Source organism: Triturus cristatus, unplaced genomic scaffold (genome assembly GCF_964204655.1).
Source record: "Triturus cristatus unplaced genomic scaffold, aTriCri1.1 SCAFFOLD_303, whole genome shotgun sequence".
Taxonomy (NCBI): Eukaryota; Metazoa; Chordata; class Amphibia; order Caudata; family Salamandridae; genus Triturus; species Triturus cristatus.
In genome coordinates this window covers 557,598-581,055 of record NW_028188222.1, presented here as the reverse complement: position 1 = coordinate 581,055, position 23,458 = coordinate 557,598, and the positions used below count along the sequence as shown (strand labels likewise).

The 23,458-nt window shown below is 47.4% G+C and overlaps 1 protein-coding gene across 1 annotated transcript in view; it reads left to right on the top strand.

Moving 5' to 3' along the window:
* PCGF2 (polycomb group ring finger 2) overlaps positions 1–23,458 on the top strand; it is a 560,508-nt gene that overhangs the window by 53,319 nt on the left and 483,731 nt on the right. The window contains exons 4-6 of the mRNA XM_085640505.1: positions 1,149–1,199; positions 1,421–1,529; positions 4,997–5,045. Of these exons, the coding sequence (XP_085496631.1) occupies positions 1,149–1,199; positions 1,421–1,529; positions 4,997–5,045 (209 nt within the window). The remainder of the gene's footprint in view (positions 1–1,148; positions 1,200–1,420; positions 1,530–4,996; positions 5,046–23,458) is intronic.

Sequence of the window (23,458 nt, the reverse complement as noted above, 5' to 3'; positions counted from 1 at the left end):
GCGATTCTGCAATCCAAGTTCACTGTGTCCTTTCTGCGATTCTAGCCACTTAGAGGTGAACACAAATCTAGTCTTCAATCTAACCTGCACTCCAGGAGCCAAGGCGTACTTTCCTACCCGCACACCAAGTTTAGGTACAAATTCAGCAAGACAGCATGCTGGAATTTCGCGCCAAGCGCCATAAACATAAAAGGCAGACTGTCATGTCAAACTCAACAAGAGGGGGACAGCTGGAAAACACAACCGCTGTCTGAGTGCTTAAGCAACACGAAGCACACAAGACGTCAGCGGTTCTTTTATTTACTTGCTTCCCTGTGAAATGGATTCAACAAAGAAGAAGCCCGCGAGCGCTGCGCGCGCCGCCGCCCATGTGGTTTCAATGATCGCGCCCGTGTCTGGGCACGATAATTGAAACCACATGGCCGGCGGTGCACGTAATAGACACCAATAGGCCATGGGTGGAGCAACGCGACCGCCTTTGGCCTATTGCGTGCCGTCTTAGTGAAATACACGCACGCAAAGCCCAATCGCGTGGCACAAAAGGAAAAGCACACGCACGAGCGTGTGCGATTCCTAGGTCAGTGTCTGAAAGCCCATTTTTCCCCTACTAAATGTCTCGCGCTGCGCGAGCAGTGCTACGCACTGCACCGCTAGGCGCGAGGCCTAAAAATGGTTGTAGGTTTGTGTTATAAATGTAACAGTGCCACATATGGCGAAAGGTAATATCCTGTGCCACAACTTCATACGACACAGGCTCTCAATCACCCATACATATATATCCGATTCATACGCACACATGTTCATACATCCCCAAAGACCACCTTCTAACTGACACTCAAGGAAGCCCTGTCATAGTGCCCAGAGACAAAGTATTTGTTTGACCATAGTATCTGGCTCTATGGACATTAGGCTTAAAGTTAATGAAGCTGGGCGTGGGGGTGTCTGGGAACAATATGTACGTTGTTTAGCTTTCATTAGCTCACGATGATTTTCACCGCTCTCACTACAGAAAAGGTTGGAGACCCCTGGTCTGGAGGGTACCAACCAAGGTCTTTGAAAGTCATCCTGTTCCTTTGTCTCTAGTGCACCCCAGCTCTGACAGGAAACCAACATAATTCTTATTAATCTCTTTTGCTTTTTTTTTAAAGACGAGATGAAGAGGAGGCGGGAGTTCTATGCTGCTCGTCCAGTGGCAGATAGTGAGTACATCTTAAATAATGACCATGGTATTTTATTTGCCCTTTGACCTGTAATCACAGCATGTAGAAATCAATTTCCCTCTATCATTCCATTCCTTCTCTGCACATATCGCTCCTGTCTACTCCTCGTATTCCTGCCGGTGCAATTCTCCTCTCCCCCCTCTAACTGTACTCTGTCCCATGTGTGCACATCCGGTCTTTAGCCCTCCGCTTTCTTTCAGCCCCCGGTGGATCCAATGAGGATTGTGGGGAGGTGTCTGAGCAGGAGAAGGTTCACGTCACAGAGGATGAAATCGTCAGTTTATCCATAGAGTTTTACGAAGGGACCAGGTAACCCCAATTTTTGGAAGCCCCTTTGGGGTGTTTATCCTCAGCAGCACATGTGGTAAAAGTACATTGGGTTTGGGGGGCACTGTGTAGGAAAGGGAACCCATAGTTTAGTTTTAGATGTATCCTATCATCTAGTGCAGAGGTCTTCAAACTGTGGGGCGCGCTCCCCCAGGGGGCCTGTGTCTGCATTCTCAGGGGTGGTGCCAATGTCTCAGTAAATACTTGTAAATCTTGTAAATGAAGTTGGCCTGTAAGTACGAACTTGTTTATTTGTCCCGTTTCCAGGCTATCTTCATTTACATACAGCCATTAAATAAAAAGCATGGGAGCTGTGATTTAAAAGGCCGTGGGGCAGAGGTCAGTCGGTGTGGTGACAGGTTCAATTGCTGGCACACTAAGAACAAAATGTTCAGATGCTGATTTGATGTGTTTTTTTAACTTCATGTTAACTGCATATAAAATAACGCACACACTGGATAAATGCGAATTAATCAGTAGGAGAGGCGCTCAAAGTGTTAGAGAGTCACATAATAGAATCCTGCTTGGTGCAGTGGGTAATAGTGACTTTTGTTTTTATAATACTACAAGGTCCATTCTTTGGCAGAACGCAGTGTGAATGTGTCATTATTTTAAAATTGTATTACAGACAGCACAAGACAGGCTACAGCATAAGACAGGCTACAGCAAAATGATATAAGCCCAGATTAATTAAGACTGCATCAGGTTTGTGTTACTTTTTTAATACAAACCTGATGTGTGTTGATATAAACAATCCAGCGCAAATCACGATTTTCACTGGACTGTACCCAAATATAATGCACAGCTGCGCAGCGCCACTGTAGGGACCAGATTTACTCATGTAATGTAACAGTCACTTATAAAGCGCCCTGTTACTCCTAATTCCAATGACTTGAAGACAGGGCCAGCAGAACGAAGTGGGGTACCATATTGAAGGCCGCATAACCAGCACCCCCCTGCCCCCAACATTCAAGGCACCCCTTGCTTTGCAACAGGTTTGCGTTACTTTTGTAATGCAAACCCAATGCAAAACGTAATGCTGGGATTTACTATCCAAAGAATGTCGGGATTTGCACTTGTTAATCAATTTCAGTTTTTGTTTCAAGCATTTACTCTTTTATAAGTCTCACATTACTGTGGATTATGAGCTACAGGAAAAAGTACCCCTCAAATGGTCTCACAAGCCCAAACCCCTGTGCTCAGCTCTGCTCCTCCAGTCCTTGCCATAAGGATTTGGAGGGGGGCCCGACTTGAACATATTTAGCTTAGATGGGGCTTAGCGGAACAAAGTTTCAAGACCTCTGATCTAGTGGTTGGGCTTGGGATAGCATATAGTTTACTGGGAAAAAAACTCTGGATATGGCCCATAGGCGTGGTGAGAGTGACTCACAATGACGTCAAACCCACAATGTCCCACACTGTAGATACTATTTTGGGGTTTCATCTAGCTGTGCAAATTGTATTTGATGGTGGGTTTGTTGGCAATTTAATTGGTAAATTAAATGTGGTGAAGTGTGGCACTGTAAACACAAAAAACATGTAATTAATCAACAGGAGCATTTTTACCTTTCAACAACTTGTCCAAAAAACATAAATTTCATTAGACTTGCGGTGTTGAATAGATGTGTCTCTGGAGCTTGTCAGAAATGTTCCAACTATTTCCGAAGTAATGTTATAATTCAGTATTAAAAATCTAGTTTGCATTTACAGTACTGGATGATATTTTCCTTTTAAAATAAAAATCTGCTCTATTTACCAATTAAGCGTGCATGGAAAAAGCTAAAACGTCTGGCTTGCATTTGCTCACTAAATCATTAATCCCTGCTGCAGTGAACAATCAAAGTAAAAAAACTATTGCTTTCTGTATAAAGTGCATTTATTAGAGAAATAATTAAATCTGTGATTAGAGTGTACCTTTGATATATTAAATAGTCCCTAGCATGTTGCTATTCAAGCCCTATAATTAATGCAGGTGGAACAATAAACCAGCCAATAGCATGAAGTGAGAGAGACATGCTCTTCTACATGGCAACAATAGGTCTTTTAGACTGCGGCCAGACCTAAAATGTTCCCAGAGGTAAACTTAAAGGGGTTCTGCATCACTATACAAATATGTTATCTGTTGACCGTATATCAAGACAACAGGGCATGGAACAGGGTAACAATCACCAGTGAAAGGGAAATAGGAGACCATTGCACTGGTGAAGAACTACCTGAACCAGTGACTTTATTTGTGTATGTAAATGTAAGTACTTGTAAATTAATCTGATGCTGATGGGAAACAGATGTAAGGAGATCTGCCAATGAGAGGGAAGCGCGGTTACCCTTCGACATAGCTTGTTGTTTGCTTGTGGTAAGCTAGCTTAGTGGCCAAAAAGAGATTTGTTTGCTAGCTTCTCGTTAGTTGTGCACTCTTCCTTGGCTTTTTCATGGGATCCAGGGCATTCTGAAGCTAAGAGGCAGACTCTTCTGTGATTAATGTTGTTCACTGGTGTCCAGGTTCCACAATACTATTATACTCAAACTACGTTGCTCCTTTTGGACGCTTCTCCACCAGCCAAGCAGCCAAGTCTCTCTAAGGAGATGTTGGGGATTTGGAACGCATTCACTCCCAGTGAAGTGCCTGAAATTTTAGGGGCTATCTAAAAAATGGCTGGATAAAATGAGTATCTAAATTTTGTGGCACACCCAATGGTTGAGATTGGTTGAGTCAAAGACAAGTGGGTGGAGGGCAACCACTTGCCTTTGACTCAACCACTCTCAGCTGTGGAATAGTAATGGTCCAATGCGGCTTCAACCTTCAGGTTGTCTGCAATTGTGATGGCTCAGATGGGCGGTGCAGGACAGAGAACTGAGCACAGTCCCAAAGTAGCGTGTTTAGAAGAATGAGATCCATGCCCCTCTGAGTCGATCAGTTGACAGACAGGGATACTGTAATGGCACGGAGCGGGCTTGTAATGCTGCAGGTGACCTCCATGCAGATCTTTATTTAGATGGACCTTGCCCAACAGGGATAATTATTCAGGTGCCACAGCTCACCCATAACCTTAAAAGAGAAAACCCAGCAGAAAAAAGATATACCTCTGGTCTGATGTGAAAAGTGCAGGGGTGTAAAATGTTTATAGAATAGAGTGAAGTGTGTAAAGTTTGCAAGATGGTCTCACTGTGAAGCGTGTGCAGTATTTCAGGGTGTAAAACAATAAAGCATGGCAGGTGGGAGGACTCTACCGTGGTAGGTGCAGGGGTCTGAAATGAGTGCACAATGAAGGTTGGATGTCTAGTGTTACAGTAGCCTTGTATGTGTGGGAGTAATGTGTGCAGGTTGGAGGGCTTTAAAGTTGTGTAGGATGGGGTGGTTGTAAAGCAAACCCTCAGCAGTGTGTTTCATACAGGTGGTATTTAAATAAAACACCAGCCTGATCTGGAGACCTCTGACCTCTTTTCTACAGGGGGGAAAGCCGCGGCAGCATGGCAAATGGGGAGCTGGAGAAGGACAAGGTGAGTGTCGAAACACGAGATTTTGTCGGATTGGGGAAGGAGTGACCAGAGACCAATTCTACATTTTCTGTTATGCGTGGGGCTTTAAGTGGGAAGAAGAAACTGGGGGCGGTGGGGGGGTCTCTCAAAGGAGAGTGACCGATGTAATTAAGGGTGTGGCTTAAAAACATGTAAGCTGCTTAGCATAGTGTGCCGCCCAATTGGTATTTTGCTGCTTCTGTCATTGCATCTAGATATATAATACAACAAGTAACATTACACCTACAAGAAGCCAGGACTATTGGCTTTGTCAATGGTTGTTAGTTGCATAACATACATAACAACTATGTCTTTGTTGTACAGCATATTGGAAATGCTTCTGTTCTGAAATGAGACTGTGAAAGTACTATAATGAGTCTCTTTGAAGTTACATCAAAGGCAGTGAAGGGTGGTCCTGCTGCAGAGTTAAGATTAATTTTTTCCATCCTGAGAGTGAGGACAAAAATGAAGACCCTGATAGGGACCCGTCTCTGCACCGGCTTTTTAGAACTGCTGGTGCTGAGCACTGTCAGGAGCTGGCTCACTTAAAGCCCTGGATATACGGACCTCATGTTGATAATGAAAATGAATGAATCACATAAGTCGTTTTTTCTGGAGTCTCAAAGACAATTGTGATGGTGACCCTCAACCACACGAGTACAATGGCGGTATAGCTTAATTCTCCCCTTGTGTGGTTAGGTGGATTGCGTCATCATTGGATCTTAACACCTGAGTGTCCAGTTCTTGAGGTGCTCTGTTATCCTTCAGCAGTAGGGAGACTTGTCGGGTTCACAACAGTTGTAAATGAGCAAGTGAAATAGAATAAAATTGTCTACTCTCCTGTGTGTTGTCTTCATTGTTACCGCAGAGGGATACGATAAAAAACTACAAAGGAAAGTGTTCGTATGGGTACTTTATTAGTCCATTGCATCTGGTGAAAGGTCGGTCAACATGTTTAAGCCTAGTTTTGCCCATACGGGTCAGTTGGCTTTCATCAGGACCAAAGGAAAGCAGTCTCTGATATGAGGAGGTTGTATGTGTATATAGGTGAGTATGTAGATAAGTAGAATCACTCACCCTTCTTCGTCAGCAGGTTTATTGGTTCGGGAGCTGACAACGTATTGTAGTCGCCATCTTGGCCTATAACTTAAGTTATGAGAGGGCGTCTTTCTTCAGGGAGCCGGCAGTGCAACTGTTAATCCTCTATTGTAGCATTTTTCTGCAGGTAATGCTGCTGTCCTTCATGGACCATATGGCCAATGTGGGGCTTTGTTCACTGTAGAGTCAGGTGACTACTGTACTCTTCGGTTTTATTACAAAGCTTACTTGCAGCCAGTAGGACAGAGGTGCCACAAAAAAGAATTTATGGAGCAGCCTTGCTATAGGATGTCTTGTCCTCTGTTTCTAGTATCTGTCTCTGGGGTTACCATTAAACCTCAGTGGCCTAAAGCCCCAGTGGTCGACGTTCCAGTTTTAAAAGCATTAAATGACCTGGCCAAAAATCCACTTGAACAATAAGGGTCCTACCCAAAAGAAAAGTCCTAACCAAGTTGTTCCCCGTGGGGACCAAAATTTGGGGCTCTGTTGGTTGTTTAATTCTGTTGTTAAGCCACACACGGAACAGACAAATGGCCATGTTAAAATACGTAGCACCTCCAGTGGAGAGCTATGTGCATGACTTCTTTCCTACAGCTTTTGATGCCAGAGACAGCATCCTCGGTCATTGAAAGGAATCTTTCGTGCTGCTATTCCTTTCACTATGGCCATTGGGCACTCTGTCCTTTCTGGGGGCCTCTGTGGTTTTACGCGCTATAAAGACAAACACTAGCTGTAAGAGAGGAGCCTCTCGCTGGCCCAGCAAGGCAGTGAAAAGGCAATGGCAGTTGACAGGGGGGGGGGGGGGGGTGATACTTTCCCAAACACTGCACGAAGCTAGCTGCATCAAAATAGCAATTCATTGTCCCCTCATCTTTAATGGTCCTGTCCAAATGTTTGTTAGGTAAAAAGTGTTTTGTATTGTTTTTTTGTTGGGGAGGCAAATTTTATTTGACAAACTAATGTATTATGGTAATTCTAGTCTTGGGTTGATTCCACTCACCTAATTGGGGCTGACGCACTTAACAACAAAGAATCATGACAGAAGAAACTAGGGATTAAAATCTAAGCCCAGGTTATTAATACTTTGCACGAGGTCATTTTGCCAGTGCAAAAATTACTACGAACTACTTTGCATCAACGGGGAGTTTTATGGGTGGTACGTGCATGTGCTTTTTCAACCACCCATGGGTGTTGACACGAATCCCTATCTACTAACATTGATAAACAGCGATTCGAGTCAAAAAATGATGCTCCTTCGAGGCAGGTGTATGTTGAGGAAGAGATTAAACTTCTTTCAAGCTGCGGGTGTGCTTTACAGTACAGCATGCATACAAACTTGACAAGGCATTAATTAAACTATGCCTTGGACTAGTATTTTGTAGTTGGAAGGTTGTAGTTGGAAGGTACCCTTCCAGTAAAAAAAATATTCTAGATAAAACACACATACACTTGCACTATGGAGCAAGGGGGTGTGCAAGGCAGCCGACATTTCACCAGTGCAGGTGGGGAGAGAAACACCATGTAGTAGTAAATATGGTGCTGTGCTGCGCTTTTCCTTTGACACAGTTCAGTGCCTCTGCTCACCTAGTGTCCTAACAACTTGGAGCAAAGTGCCAACCGCTGGGCCCTACAAACTAGGAGGAGGGCATGGAAGAAGTTTGCAGCAAGACCTTTGTGGCGAGGTTCTGCTGCCGGTCTGTACTGCTTTGAGTGGCTGCCTGCTGGTCTGTAGCTTTGTGTGCGGTTGCTGCTTAGTAGTGCAGGGGTGCTGCCTGTTGGTTCATGCTGTCAGTCCGTGCCTGCGGAAGGGGAGGCCTCCTCCGAGCGTGCGGTGTAGTTAATTTGACAGGACATGCTCTAGGCGAAAAAATGTCCGGTGATTCGCACTCTCCGCCTTCTAATCTGCAGCAGATTTATCGTCAGTGTGGGCTCCCGCCCCTCCCTCACACCCCTCGGGAGTCTCCTTTCCCTCCCCTTCCTGGGTGGTCTCCTCCTCCCTTTCAAGTGCGCGGGTCTCTCCTGTCACCTACCTTCAGACATGTTTTATCTGCTCTCCTCACTGGACATGCCTCTCCTCTCCGGGCCCTCACATATTTGATTCACTCCTTGTTCTTCATCATCCTCCCGAAGCCTCCGGGGTCTCCCTGAGACGCCCTCCCACCCACGCAGCGACATTTTCAGCGTCCCGGTTCGTCCGACCTGTGGTCTTAAACATTGGCGTAACGAAACTTGAGAGACCCCCTCCACGCTGCAAACCAGTCAGGTGTTCTCAGGCCAGGGGCCCGCCGCCTGTACACATTGCCGAAAGGGGGGGCTGCAGATCTTCTGTAATTCTGCATTCTTAAGTGACGGAAAGGAGTGGCACTTTTAGTCCTTATCATTGTGCCGAGGGGATGGGACCATGGCTCTGTAGCACCCCAGTCAGGAGCGTAGGAGTACCCCTACCTCCTCTAGATACGACTGGAGTCTAGATGAGGACACTAGTCAGAGTTTAAACCCTGAAGAGTGTGAGGCTAGACTAAAAGTTCCTTTGAGTGATCTGGGTGTTGACACTAGTGAGAGCTCCAACCCTGTAGAGAGTGATGCTAGGCTAAGTGACCCTAGGAGCGTGTTTTCCCAAGATGACCTCACTAATGACACTCCCGTTGAGGAAACCCTCGTTAGCGCTCCACTTGATCCAATCACTTACAATGTAAGTGACACACCTCTAGCTAGAACTTCTGACATTACACAAGATAGTTCACCTCCCCATGGTTCCCATGTTGGCGGGACAATGGTCAAGGAACCCGTTACAAGCAGACATGGCAGAGAAATAATTCTACCAAGAAAGTTACAAGATTTTGTATGTGATTAACCAATTTACTCCTTGGTACCCCCCTTTTCCTTATGCTTACCTTTTCCCCCCTCTGTTGCTTCATTTTTCAATTTGTTGTAAATGAGGAGATGTGTTGTGTTTACTATTGTTCTAGTCTCGCGACCTGCCTCGCGCTGTCCCCTTGTCACGCACCCTCGCCCATGGTGCTATGACGTTCCCTAGTTCTGTTAAAGAACCTTGGGCGAAGGTGGCAGTTGGAGGAGGACTGTTGTACCGATGAGACGCCTATGGGTGTCAGGGCATTATCCACAATAAAGACTGCTTCACTCACCTCTTCTTTGTCTTGTGGTCCTTAATGTTCCCCTCTCCCCCCGCACAGCGGGGGCTAATGTTACGCCACTGGGTCTATACCCTCCCTCCCTGAATGTGGTGAGGGGGCCACAGAGACTCGCATACCATACAGATATGCATGGGCCATAGATAAATGGGGGCCCTTGAAGGGTGGTGACCCCCCCCCACGGTGGTGCACGGCCCTACATTACACCATTGCTCCACTCCCTTATTAGCGTACATTTACGTACATGCTTGATGTGCAGTAGCCGATGTGTCGCTGCACTGTTAATCTTCGCACAGTGTACACAGAAGACTAAGTGCAAGCAATTTGCAGCGACTAGAAACTGTGAAGGTGCGGCATGAACCGCTATTTAAAAACAAATAATTGATAATCATCATGGCGTTTGAGGCGAAGGCCACAGAAAAACCATTTGTTGCTTACAAGAATTTCAGGAAAGGAACTGTGGGTTTGCAGATTTTTATTGATACTGCGAGCAAGACAGTAAAAGGAGGATTTTAAAGGCACTTTAATACAAGGTTAAAACCAAAAATTACAACAAAGAAACATCGATTTTATTACCCCCCCCCCCCCTGACAGTACAGATAACAGTCGCTAATCCTATATATGCCTCACAGGACATAGTTTTAATTCCAGGTGAATTGGATAACCAGGCTACTACTGGGCGCGCAACGTCATCACTGATACCCCAACACGTTACTCAGCATCTTTTACGAATATGAAACATCTAGTGATCACCGGTATAAATGTGGTGGAAAGAGTCATAACGCAAACCTGGGGAGGCAGAAGCAAGCTTTCTCATGAACATGGGACTGGCAAACCCAATGTTTGAAAGGGTCAGTAGAAGGTCTGCGGGAGACTAAAGCCACTGCAGGTCCACGGGGAGAGAATGAGCCCGTGCAAGTGTGTGTGTTGAAAAGAACCGTACCTTTTTATAAAGAAAAAAAAATCTCATACCCTAAAAATGTATGTTTAAAAAAACAATCATTTCATTTTAAGGTTCAAAAGCCCCATTTCAAGTGTAGAGATTAGAAGTTAAGGCTGATGTCAGGGTGGCACCCTAATGTTCATCTCGATGACCCATCCAGAAATAAAAACAAGACCCTTCGGATGGTCTCCCTGCTGATGAGTGAAGTGGATGTATGACAGAACCATGCATACCTTTCCCACTCGTCTTTAACAGCGCATAGGCCTTTACAACGCATGCCTTTACCACACAGAATTTTACCATGTGTAAGCCCTAAAAATACTCTTGCCATCTGAATACCCTTACCCATCCTAAACCCTTAAAATACCCTTGCCACCCACATGCCCTTACCCACCCTAATCCCCAAATATAACCTTGCCTCCCAAATACCTTCACCTACTCTGAACCCTAAAAATATCCTGCCCATCCAATGCACTCACCCACCTCTCAACCCTAAAAATGCCCTAGCCCTAATATATATCTATTACTTACTGGTGGTCGCCAGTAGGTAGTTATAGTTTCCATAGAAAAAGCATTTTTTGACTTCACTATAACTTTGGCGTCGTTTGACCAATCTTCATGAAATTTTCCCAAAAAGTGTCAAGGTGGGTTATATTGTTATGTAAATGTTGGGGGTGATCCGTGCAGTGGGGACCCAGAGTTTGGGGTGCGAAATTAGGTTGCATTTGTAATGTTAATTCCCATCAGAACCTTTAGCCATACCTACAGCCCGAACCGCTTAACAGACGTACACCAAATTTGGCAGGGAGGTAGATGTCGGTTCAAGGAAGTGCCTTTAGTTTATTTGGTGTAAATCCGTTCAGCAGTTTTTGAGAAATGCAAGTTTAAAATTATAGTGATATCTCTGGCCACAGATATTTCGTGGAGGTTTTGCGATGCAACCACCATTTTACTCTGGAACGGCTCCCTTGGTTGAAAATTTGGAGTTAGGGTGGAGATACTCTGACCCCATAGTTAAGAAATGGGGGTGTTAGTGACACAAGTTATGTGTCCGAAGTTGATTTTTTTAATCAGGTGAGATATTTGCGACGACGACGTGACTGTCAGCATGGCCCCCGTGTACAGTCACCGGGACATTGTGACTATCAACGTCGTCGCGAATATTGGTGGAAATATAAAAAAAACAAGGATTGGCATAGCCAATAGGTCTCGCCTTTGGGACCTTTTAAGTATTTAGTTATGCAGCACAATATCATTGTTACAACAGCATCAACTGTTGCATGGCTAAACACTTATAAGGTCCCAAAGGCGAGACCTATTGGCTATGCCAATGCTAGTTTAGTTATGGGGGGCATAAATAACAGGAGGGTGAAGGTCAGTCAGTCAGTGAGTGAGAGAGAGAGTCAGTCAGTGAGTCAGTCAGTTAGTGAGAGTCAGTCAGTCAGAGTGAGAGAGTCAGTCCATGAGAGAGTCAGTCAGTCATTGAGTGAGTCAGTCAGTGAGAGTGAGTGAGAGAGTGAGTCAGTCAGTGAGAGAGTGAGTCAGTGAGAGTCTGTAAGTAAGAGTCTGTCAATGAGTCAGTAAGTCTGTCAGTAAGTATGAGTCTGTCAGTGAGTATGAGTCTGTCAGTGAGAGTGAGTCAGTCAGTGAGAGAGTGGGAGAGTCTGTCAGTGAGAGTCAGTCAGTGAGAGTCAGTCAGTGAGAGTCAGTGACAGTGAGTCAGTCAGTGACAGTGAGTCAGTCAGTGACAGTGAGTCAGTCAGTGACAGTGAGTCTGTCAGTGAGAATGAGTCTGTCTGTCAGTGAGAGCGAGTCTGTCTGTCAGTGAGAGCGAGTCTGTCTGTCAGTGAGAGTGAGTCAGTGAGAGAGAGTGGGAGAGAGTCAGTGAGTCAGTCAGTGAGAGTGGGAGAGTCAATCAGTGAGAGAGAGTCAGTCAGTGGGAGAGTCAGTCAGTGAGAGTGAGTCAGTCAGTGAGAGTGAGCCAGTCAGTGAGTGAGAGTGAGTCAGTCAGAGAGTCTGTCAGTGAGAGTCTGTCAGTGAGGGCCTGAGTGTCAGTGAGAGAGAGTGGGAGAGTGTCAGTGAGAGTCTGTCAGTCAGTGAGAGTCTGTCAGTGAGTGAGTGAGTCAGTGAATGTGAGTCAGTCAGTGAGAGTGAGTGTCAGTCAGTGAGATTGAGTTAGTCAGTGAGAGAGAGTGGGAGAGTCTTTCAGTCAGTGAGTCAGTCAGTGAGAGAGATTATGTCAATCAGTGAGAAAGAGTCTGTCAGTCAGTGAGAGTGAGTGAGACAGTCAATGAGAGTGAGTCAGTCAGTGAGAGAGAGTGGGAGAGTCTGTCAGAGTCAGTCAGTGAGTCAGTCAGTGAGAGATTCTGTCAATCAGTAAGAGAGAGTGTCAGTCAGTGAGAGACAGTGGGAGAGTGTCGGTGAGAGGGAGAGTGAGTCAGTCAGTGAGAGTGGGTCAGTCAGTGAGAGAGAGTGGGAGCGTCAGTGAGTGAGTCAGTGAGAGTGAGTCAGTCAGTGAGTGAGAGAGAGTGGGAGAGTCAGTCAGTGAGAATCTCAGTGAGAGTGTCAATGAGAGAGTGAGTGAGAGTGGGTGAGAGAGTCAGTCAGTGAGAGAGGGGAGAGTCAGTGAGAGTGAGTCAGTCAGTGAGAGAGTGGGTCAGTCAGTGAGAGAGAGACAGTGGGAGAGTCAGTCAGTAAGTCAGTGAGAGTGAGACAGTCAGTGGGAGAGTCTGTCAGTGTGAGAGTCAGTCAGTGTGAGAGTCAGTGTGAGAGTCAGTCGGTGAGAGTCAGTCAGTGAGAGTGAGTCAGTCAGTGAGAGTGAGTCAGTCAGTGACAGTGAGTCAGTCAATTAAAATGAGTCTGTCTGTCAGTGAGAATGAGTCTGTCAGTGAGAATGAGTCTGTCTGTCAGTGAGAGTGAGTCAGTGAGAGAGAGTGGGAGAGAGTCAGTCAGTCAGTGAGAGTGGGAGAGTAAATCAGTGAGAGTCAGTCAGTCAGTGGGAGAGTCTGTCAGTCAGTGAGTGAAAGTGAGTCAGTCAGTGAGTGAGTCAGTCAGAGAGTCTGTCAGTGAGGGCCTGAGTGTCAGTGAGAGAGAGTGGGAGAGTGTCAGTGAGAGTCTGTCAGTCAGTGAGAGTGAGTGTCAGTCAGTGAGAGAGAGTGGGAGAGTCTGTGAGTCAGTCAGTGAGAGAGATTATGTCAATCAGTGAGAAAGAGTCTGTCAGTCAGTGAGAGTGAGTGAGACAGTCAATGAGAGTGAGTCAGTCAGTGAGAGAGAGTGGGAGAGTCTGTCAGTCAGTGAGTCAGTCAGTGAGAGATTCTGTCAATCAGTAAGAGAGAGTGTCAGTCAGTGAGAGACAGTGGGAGAGTGTCGGTGAGAGGGAGAGTGAGTCAGTCAGTGAGAGAGAGTGGGAGTGTCAGTGAGTGAGTCAGTGAGAGTGAGTCAGTCAGTGAGAATGAGTCAGTCAGTGAGAGAGGGGGAGAGTCAGTGAGAGTGAGTCAGTGACAGTAAGTCAGTGAGAGTGAGTGGGAGAGTCAGTCAGAGAGTGAGTGGGAGAGTGTCAGAGAGAGTCTGTCAGTGAGAGAGTGAGTCAGTCAGTGAGAGAGTCAGTGAGTGAGTGGGAGAGTCAGTCAGTGAGTCTTTCAATCAGTGAGAGTCTGTTAGTGAGAGTGAGTCAGTGAGTAGGAGAGTGTCAGTGAGAGTCTGTCAGTGAGAGAGTGAGTCAGTCAGTGAGAGTCAGACAGTGGGATAGTCAGTCTTTTAGCGAGAGTCAGTGAGAGAGTCAATCAGTCAGTGAGAGTGAGTCAGTAAGAGTGAGTGAGTCAGCGAGAGAGATTATGCCAATCAGTGAGAGAGAGTCTGTGAGAGTGAGTCAGTGAGTGTCAGTAAGAGAGAGTGAGTGGGAAAGTGTCAGTCAGTCAGTGAGAGTGAGAGTCAGTCAGTGACAGTCAGTGAGAGAGTGAGTCAGTGGGGTAGTCAGTCTTTTAGCGAGAGTCAGTCTTTTAGTGAGAGTCAGTGAGAGAGTCAATCAGTCAGTGAGAGTGAGTCAGTCAGTGAGAGTCTGTCAGTCAGTGAGAGTCTGTTAGTGAGAGTGAGTCAGTGAGTGAGTGAGAGTCTGTCAGTCAGTGGGAGTCTGTCAGTGAGAGTGAGTCAGTCAGTGAGTGAGAGTCAGTGAGAGATTCTGTCAGTCAGTGAGAGAGAGTGGGAAAGTGTCAGTGGGAGTCAGTCAGTCAGTGAGAGTGGGAGAATCTGTCAGTGAGAGTCTGTCAGTCAGTGAGAGTGAGTCAGTCAGTGAGAGGGAGAGTGTCAGTGAGAGAGTCTGTCAGTGGGAGAGTCTGTCAGTGAGAGAGTCTGTCAGTGAGAGAGTCTGTCAGTGAGAGAGTCTGTCAGTGAGAGTGAGTCAGTGAGTGAGAGTGAGTCAGTGAGTGAGAGTGAGTCAGTGAGAGTCTGTCAGTGAGAGAGAGTCAGTCAGTGAGAGAGAGTGGCAGAGTGTCAGTGAGAGTCTGTCAGAGTGAGTCAGTGAATGAGAGTGATTTTCAGTGAGTGAGTGGGAGAGTCAGTGAGTGAGTCAGTGAGAGAGTGGGAGAGTGTCAGTGGGAGGCTGTCAGTCATGAGAGATTGTCAGTGAGAGTGAGTCAGTCAGTGAAAATCTGTCAGTGAGAGGGAAAGTCTGTCAGTGAGAGAGTCAGTGAGAGTGAGTCTATCAGTCAGTGAGAGTGAGTCAGTGAGTGAGAGTGGGTGTCAATGAGTGAGTCAGTCAGTGAGAGAGTGGGAGAGTCAGTGAGCTAGTCATTGAGAGAGATTCTGTCAGTCAGTGAGAGAGAGTGGGAGAGTGTCAGTGGGAGGCTGTCAGTGACAGTCAGTCAGTCATGAGAGAGTGGGAGAGTCAGTCAGTGAGAGAGTCTGTCAGTAAGAGTGAGTCAGTCAGTGAGAGTCTGTTAGTGAGAGTGAGTCAGTGAGAGTCAGTCAGTCAGTGAAAATCTGTCAGTGAGAGGGAAAGTCTGTCCATGAGAGAGAGTCAGTGAGAGTGAGTCTGTCAGTCAGTGAGAGTGAATTAGTCAGTCAGTGTGAGTGAGTGGGAGAGTGTCAGTGAAAGTCTGTCAGTCAGTCAGTGAGAGAGATTCTGTCAATCAGTGAGAGAGAGAGAGAGTGGCAGAGTCAGTCAGTCAGTAAGAGTCAGTGGGAGAGTCAATCAGAGAGTGAGTGGGAGAGTGTCAGTGAGAGTGAGTCAGTCAGTGAGAAAGAGTGGGAGAGTCAGTCAGTGAGAGATTCTGTCAATCAGTGAGAGAGTGAGTGGGAGAGTGTCAGTGAGAGTCTTTCAGTGTGAGAGAGTGAGTCAGTCAGTGAGAGTGAGTCAGTCAGTGAGTGGGAGAGTCAGTCAGTGAGAGTGAGTCAGTGAGAGTCTGTCAGTGAGAGAGAGAGAGTGGGAGAGTCTGTCAGTGAGTCTGTCAGTCAGTAAGAGTCTGTCAGTGAGAGTGAGTCAGTGAGAGAGTCAGTGAGTGTGAGTCAGTGTCAGTGAGTGTGAGTTAGTGTCAGTGAGTGAGAGTGAGTCAGTCAGAGAGTGAGAGTGGGAGAGTGTCAGTGAGAGTCTGTCAGTCAGTGAGAGTGTCAGTGAGAGTGAGTCAGTCAGTGAGTGAGAGTCAGTGAGAGAGATTCTGTCAGTCAGTGAGAGAGAGTGGGAAAGTGTCAGTGGGAGTCAGTCAGTCAGTGAGAGTGGGAGAATCTGTCAGTGAGAGTCTGTCGGTCAGTGAGAGTGAGTCAGTCAGTGAGAGGGAGAGTGTCAGTGAGAGAGTCTGTCAGTGGGAGAGTCTGTCAGTGAGAGAGTCTGTCAGTGAGTGAGAGTGAGTCAGTGAGAGAGAGTGTCAGTGAGAGTCTGTCAGAGTGAGTCAGTGAATGAGAGTGATTGTCAGTGAGTGAGTGGGAGAGTCAGTGAGTGAGTCAGTGACAGAGAGAGTGGGAGAGAGTCAGTGGGAGGCTGTCAGTCATGAGAGATTGTCAGTGAGAGTGAGTCTGTCAGTCAGTAAGAGTGAGTCAGTGAGTGAGAGTGGGTGTCAGTGAGTGAGAGTCAGTCAGTGAGAGAGTGGGAGAGTCAGTGAGCTAGTCATTGAGAGAGATTCTGTCAGTCAGTGAGAGAGAGTGGGAGAGTGTCAGTGGGAGGCTGTCAGTGACAGTCAGTCAGTCATGAGAGAGTGGGAGAGTCAGTGAGAGAGTCTGTCAGTAAGAGTGAGTCAGTCAGTGAGAGTCTGTTAGTGAGAGTGAGTCAGTCAGTGAGAGTCTGTTAGTGAGAGTGAGTCAGTGAAAGTCAGTCAGTCAGTGAAAATCTGTCAGTGAGAGTGAGTCAGTCAGTGAGAGGGAAAGTCTGTCCATGAGAGAGAGTCAGTGAGAGTGAGTCTGTCAGTCAGTGAGAGTGAATGAGTCAGTCAGTGTGAGTGAGTGGGAGAGTGTCAGTGAAAGTCTGTCAGTCAGTCAGTGAGAGAGAGTGGCAGAGTCAGTCAGTCAGTGAGAGTCAGTGGGAGAGTCAATCAGAGAGTGAGTGGGAGAGTGTCAGTGAGAGTGAGTCAGTCAGTGAGAGAGTGGGAGAGTCAGTCAGTGAGAGATTCTGTCAATCAGTGAGAGAGGGAGTGGGAGAGTGTCAGTAAGAGTCTTTCAGTGTGAGAGAGTGAGTCAGTCAGTGAGAGTGAGTCAGTCAGTGAGTGGGAGAGTCAGTCAGTGAGAGTGAGTCAGTGAGAGAGAGAGAGTGGGAGAGTCTGTCAGTGAGTCAGTCAGTCAGTAAGAGTCTGTCAGTGAGAGTGAGTCAGTGAGAGAGTCAGTGAGTGTGAGTCAGTGTCAGTGAGTGTGAGTTAGTGTCAGTGAGTGAGAGTGAGTCATTCAGAGAGAGTCAGTCAGTGAGAGAGAGTAAGCCAGTGAGAGAGAGTGGGAGAGTGGCAGTGGGAGAGTCAGTCAGTGAGAGTCTGTTAGTGAGAGTGAGTCAGTCAGTGAGAGAGGGGGAGAGTCAGTGAGAGTGAGTCAGTCAGTGAGAGTGAATCAGTCAGTGAGTGGGAGAGTCAATCAGAGAGTGAGTGGGAGAGTGTCAGTGAGAGTGAGTCAGTCAGTGAGAAAGAGTGGGAGAGTCAGTCAGTGAGAGATTCTGTCAATCAGTGAGAGAGTGAGTGGGAGAGTGTCAGTGAGAGTCAGTCAGTGAGAGTGTCAGTGAGAGTCTTTCAGTGAGAGAGAGTGAGTCAGTCAGTGAGAGTGAGTCAGTCAGTGAGTGGGAGAGTCAGTCAGTGAGTCTGTCAGTGAGAGTGAGTCAGTGAGAGTGAGTCAGTGAGTTAGAGTGAGTCAGTCAGTGAGAGTGAGTCAGTCAGTGAGAGTGAGTCTGTCAGTCAGTGAGAGAGAGTGAGTCAGTGGGAGAGTGGCAGTGAGAGTGTCAGTGGGAGAGTGGGAGAGTCAGTCAGTGAGAGTCTGTTAGTGAGAGTGAGTCAGTCAGTCAGAGAGGGGGAGAGTCAGTGAGAGTGAGTCAGTCAGTGAGTGGGAGAGTGTCGGTGAGAGTCTGTCAGTGAGAGATTCTGTCAATCAGTGAGAGTGAGTCAGTCAGAGTCTGTTAGTGAGAGTGAGTCAGTCAGTGAGAGTGAGTCAGTGGGACTGAGTGAGTCAGTCAGTGAGAGTGAGAGAGTCAGTTAGTGAGTGAAACAGTGAGTCAGTGGGATAGTCAGTCTTTTAGCGAGAGTCAGTCAGTCTTTTAGCGAGAGTCAGTGAGAGTCAGTCAGTGAGAGAGAGTCAATCAGTGAGTGAGAGAGTGTCAGTGAGAGAGTGGGAGAGTAAGTCAGTGAGAGTGAGTCAGTCAGTGACAGTCGGTGAGAGTGAGTGAGTCAGTGAGAGAGAATGGGCGAGTCAGTGAGAGAGTGGGAAAGTGTCAGTCAGTGAGAGTCTGTCAGTGAGTGTCAGTAAGAGTCTGTCAGTGAGAGAGTGGGAAGTGTCAGTGAGTCAGTGAGAGTCTATCAGTGAGAATGAGTGAGTCAGTGAGAGAGTGGGAGAGTGTCAGTGAGAGTCTGTGAGAGTGAGTCAGTCAGTGAGAGTGAGTCTGTGAGTGTGAGAGTTAGTGAGTCAGTGGGAGAGTATCAGTGAGAGTCAGTCAGTGAGAGAGAGTGGGAGATTTTCAGTGAGAGTCTGTTAGTGAGAGTGAGTGATAGTCAGTCAGTGAGAGAGAGTGGGAAAGTGTCAGTGGGAGTCAGTCAGTCATTGAAAGAGTGGGAGAGTCAGTCAGTGAGAATCTGTCAGTGAGAGTGAGTCAGTGAGAGAGTGGGAGAGTCAGTCAGTGAGAGAGTGGGAGAGTCAGTCAGTGAGAATCTGTCAGTGAGAGTGAGTCAGTGAGAGTCTGTCAGTCAGTGAGAGGGAGAGTGGCAGAGTGGGAGAGTCTGTCAGTGAGAGTCAATGAAAATGAGTCAGTGAGAGATAGTGAATCAGTCAGTGAGAGAGAGTGGGAGAGTGTCAGTGAAAGTCTGTCAGAGTGAGTCAGTGAGAGTGAGAGTGGGTGTCAGTGAGTGAGAGTCAGTCAGTGAGAGAGTGGGAGAGTCAGTGAGCTAGTCATTGAAAGAGATTCTGTCAGTCAGTGAGAGAGAGTGGGAGAGTGTCAGTGGGAGGGTGTCAGTCAGTGAGAGTCTGTCAGTGAGAGTGAGTGGGAGAGTGTAAGTGAGAGAGTCTGTCAGTGAGAGTGAGTCTGTCAGTGAGAGAGAGTGGAAGAGTGTCAGTGAGAGTGGGAGAGTCAGTGAGAGTTTGTTAGTAAGAGTGAGTCAGTCAGTGAGTGAGAGTGGGAGAGTGTCAGTGAGAGTCTGTCAGTCAGTGAGAGTCTGTTAGTGAGTGAGTCAGTCAGTGAGTGAGAGTCTGTCAGTCAGTGAGAGTCTGTCAGTGAGAGTGAGTCAGTCAGAGAGTGAGTCAGTCAGAGAGTGAGTCAGTCAGTGAGTGAGAGTCAGTGAGAGAGATTCTGTCAGTCAGTGAGAGAGAGTGGGAAAGTGTCAGTGGGAGTCAAGTCAGTCAGTGAGAGTGGGAGAATCTGTCAGTGAGAATCTGTCGGTCAGTGAGAGTGAGTCAGTCAGTGAGAGGGAGAGTGTCAGTGAGAGAGTCTGTCAGTGAGAGAGTCTGTCAGTGAGTGAGAGTCAGTGAGAGAGATTCTGTCAGTCAGTGAGAGAGAGTGGGAAAGTGTCAGTGGGAGTCAAGTCAGTCAGTGAGAGTGGGAGAATCTGTCAGTGAGAATCTGTCGGTCAGTGAGAGTGAGTCAGTCAGTGAGAGGGAGAGTGTCAGTGAGAGAGTCTGTCAGTGAGAGAGTCAGTGAGTGAGTGAGAGTCTGTCAGTGAGAGAGAGTGGCAGAGTGTCAGTGAGAGTCTGTCAGAGTGAGTCAGTGAATGAGAGTGATTGTCAGTGAGTGAGTGGGAGAGTCAGTGAGTGAGTGAGTGGGAGAGTCAGTGAGAGAGAGTGGGAGAGTGTCAGCGGGAGGCTGTCAGTCATGAGAGATTGTCAGTGAGAGTGAGTCAGTCAGTGAAAATCTGTCAGTGAGAGTGAGTCAATCAGTGAGAGGGAAAGTCTGTCAGTGAGAGAGTCAGTGAGAGTGAGTCTGTCAGTCAGTAAGAGTGAGTCAGTGAGTGAGAGTGGGTGTCAGTGAGTGAGAGTCAGTCAGTGAGAGAGTCAGTGAGCTAGTCATTGAGAGAGATTCTGTCAGTCAGTGAGAGAGAGTGGGAGAGTGTCAGTGGGAGGCTGTCAGTGACAGTCAGTCATGAGAGAGTGAGAGAGTCTGTCAGTAAGAGTGAGTCAGTCAGTGAGAGTCTGTTAGTGAGAGTGAGTCAGTCAGTGAAAATCTGTCAGTGAAAGTCAGTCAGTCAGTCAGTCAGTGAGAGAGATTCTGTCAATCAATGAGAGAGAGAGTGGCAGAGTCAGTCAGTCAGTGAGAGTCAGTGGGAGAGTCAATCAGAGAGTGTCAGTGAGAGTCAGTCAGTGAGAGTCTTTCAGTGTGAGAGAGTGGGAGAGTCTGTCAGTGAGAGATTCTGTCAATCAGTGAGAGAGTGAGTGGGAGAGTGTCAGTGAGAGTCTTTCAGTGTGAGAGAGTGGGAGAGTCTGTCAGTGAGTCTGTCAGTCAGTAAGAGTCTGTCAGTGAGTGTGAGTTAGTGTCAGTGAGTGAGAGTGAGTCAGTCAGAGAGAGTCAGTCAGTGAGAGTGAGTCTGTCAGTCAGTGAGAGAGAGTGAGCCAGTGAGAGAGAGTGGGAGAGTGGCAGTGAGAGAGTGGGAGAGTCAGTCAGTGAGAGTCTGTTAGTGAGAGTGAGTCAGTCAGTGAGAGAGGGGGAGAGTCAGTGAGAGTGAATCAGTCAGTGAGTGGGAGAGTCAATCAGAGAGTGAGTGGGAGAGTGAGTCAGTCAGTGAGAAAGAGTGGGAGAGTCAGTCAGTGAGAGATTCTGTCAATCAGTGAGAGAGTGAGTGGGAGAGTCAGTCAGTGAGAGTGTCAGTGAGAGTCTTTCAGTGTGAGAGAGTGAGTCAGTCAGTGAGTGGGAGAGTCAGTCAGTGAGTCTGTCAGTCAGTAAGAGTTTGTCAGTGAGAGTGAGTCAGTGAGTTAGAGTGAGTCACTCAGTGAGAGTGAGTCTGTCAGTCAGTGAGAGAGAGTGAGTCAGTGAGAGAGTGGGAGAGTGTGAGAGTGTCAGTGAGAGTCTGAGAGTGAGACAGTCAGTGAGAGTGAGTCTGTGAGTGTGAGAGTTAGTGAGTCAGTGGGAGAGTATCAGTGAGAGTCAGTCAGTGAGAGAGAGTGGGAGATTTTCAGTGAGAGTCTGTTAGTGAGAGTCAGTCAGTGAGAGAGATTCTGTCAGTCAGTGAGAGAGAGTGAGAAAGTGTCAGTGGGAGTCAGTCAGTCATTGAAAGAGTGGGAGAGTCAGTCAGTGAGAATCTGTCAGTGAGAGTGAGTCAGTGAGAGTGAGTCAGTCAGTGAGAGAGTGGGTCAGTCAGTGAGAGAGAGACAGTGGGAGAGTCAGTCAGTGAGTCAGTGAGAGTGAGACAGTCAGTGGGAGAGTCTGTCAGTGTGAGAGTCAGTCAGTGTGAGAGTCAGTGTGAGAGTCAGTCGGTGAGAGTCAGTCAGTGAGAGTGAGTCAGTCAGTGACAGTGAGTCAGTCAGTGACAGTGAGTCAGTCAGTGAAAATGAGTCTGTCTGTCAGTGAGAATGAGTCTGTCAGTGAGAATGAGTCTGTCTGTCAGTGAGAGTGAGTCAGTGAGAGAGAGTGGGAGAGAGTCAGTCAGTCAGTGAGAGTGGGAGAGTAAATCAGTGAGAGTCAGTCAGTCAGTGGGAGAGTCTGTCAGTCAGTGAGTGAAAGTGAGTCAGTCAGTGAGTGAGTCAGTCAGAGAGGGCCTGAGTGTCAGTGAGAGAGAGTGGGAGAGTGTCAGTGAGAGTCTGTCAGTCAGTGAGAGTGAGTGTCAGTCAGTGAGAGAGAGTGGGAGAGTCTGTGAGTCAGTCAGTGAGAGAGATTATGTCAATCAGTGAGAAAGAGTCTGTCAGTCAGTGAGAGTGAGTGAGACAGTCAATGAGAGTGAGTCAGTCAGTGAGAGAGAGTGGGAGAGTCTGTCAGTCAGTGAGTCAGTCAGTGAGAGATTCTGTCAATCAGTAAGAGAGAGTGTCAGTCAGTGAGAGACAGTGGGAGAGTGTCGGTGAGAGGGAGAGTGAGTCAGTCAGTGAGAGAGAGTGGGAGTGTCAGTGAGTGAGTCAGTGAGAGTGAGTCAGTCAGTGAGAATCTGTCAGTGAGAGTCAGTCAGTGAGAGAGAGAGTGAGAGTCAGTCAGTGAGAGTGAGTCAGTCAGTGAGAGAGGGGGAGAGTCAGTGAGAGTGAGTCAGTGACAGTAAGTCAGTGAGAGTGAGTGGGAGAGTCAGTCAGAGAGAGTCTGTCAGTGAGAGAGTGAGTCAGTCAGTGAGAGAGTCAGTGAGTGAGTGGGAGAGTCAGTCAGTGAGTCTTTCAATCGGTGAGAGTCTGTTAGTGAGAGTGAGTCAGTGAGTAGGAGAGTGTCAGTGAGAGTCTGTCAGTGAGAGAGTGAGTCAGTCAGTGAGAGTCAGACAGTGGGATAGTCAGTCTTTTAGCGAGAGTCAGTGAGAGAGTCAATCAGTCAGTGAGAGTGAGTCAGTAAGAGTGAGTGAGTCAGCGAGAGAGATTATGCCAATCAGTGAGAGAGAGTCTGTGAGAGTGAGTCAGTGAGTGTCAGTAAGAGAGAGTGAGTGGGAAAGTGTCAGTCAGTCAGTGAGAGTGAGAGTCAGTCAGTGACAGTCAGTGAGAGAGTGAGTCAGTGGGGTAGTCAGTCTTTTAGCGAGAGTCAGTCTTTTAGTGAGAGTCAGTGAGAGAGTCAATCAGTCAGTGAGAGTGAGTCAGTCAGTGAGAGTCTGTCAGTCAGTGAGAGTCTGTTAGTGAGAGTGAGTCAGTGAGTGAGTGAGAGTCTGTCAGTCAGTGGGAGTCTGTCAGTGAGAGTGAGTCAGTCAGTGAGTGAGAATCAGTGAGAGATTCTGTCAGTCAGTGAGAGAGAGTGGGAAAGTGTCAGTGGGAGTCAGTCAGTCAGTGAGAGTGGGAGAATCTGTCAGTGAGAGTCTGTCAGTCAGTGAGAGGGAGAGTGTCAGTGAGAGAGTCTGTCAGTGGGAGAGTCTGTCAGTGAGAGAGTCTGTCAGTGAGAGAGTCTGTCAGTGAGAGAGTCTGTCAGTGAGAGTCTGTCAGTGAGAGTGAGTCAGTGAGTGAGAGTGAGTCAGTGAGTGAGAGTGAGTCAGTGAGAGTCTGTCAGTGGGAGAGAGTCAGTCAGTGAGAGAGAGTGGCAGAGTGTCAGTGAGAGTCTGTCAGAGTGAGTCAGTGAATGAGAGTGATTTTCAGTGAGTGAGTGGGAGAGTCAGTGAGTGAGTCAGTGAGAGAGTGGGAGAGTGTCAGTGGGAGGCTGTCAGTCATGAGAGATTGTCAGTGAGAGTGAGTCAGTCAGTGAAAATCTGTCAGTGAGAGGGAAAGTCTGTCACTGAGAGAGTCAGTGAGAGTGAGTCTATCAGTCAGTGAGAGTGAGTCAGTGAGTGAGAGTGGGTGTCAATGAGGGAGTCAGTCAGTGAGAGAGTGGGAGAGTCAGTGAGCTAGTCATTGAGAGAGATTCTGTCAGTCAGTGAGAGAGAGTGGGAGAGTGTCAGTGGGAGGCTGTCAGTGACAGTCAGTCAGTCATGAGAGAGTGGGAGAGTCAGTCAGTGAGA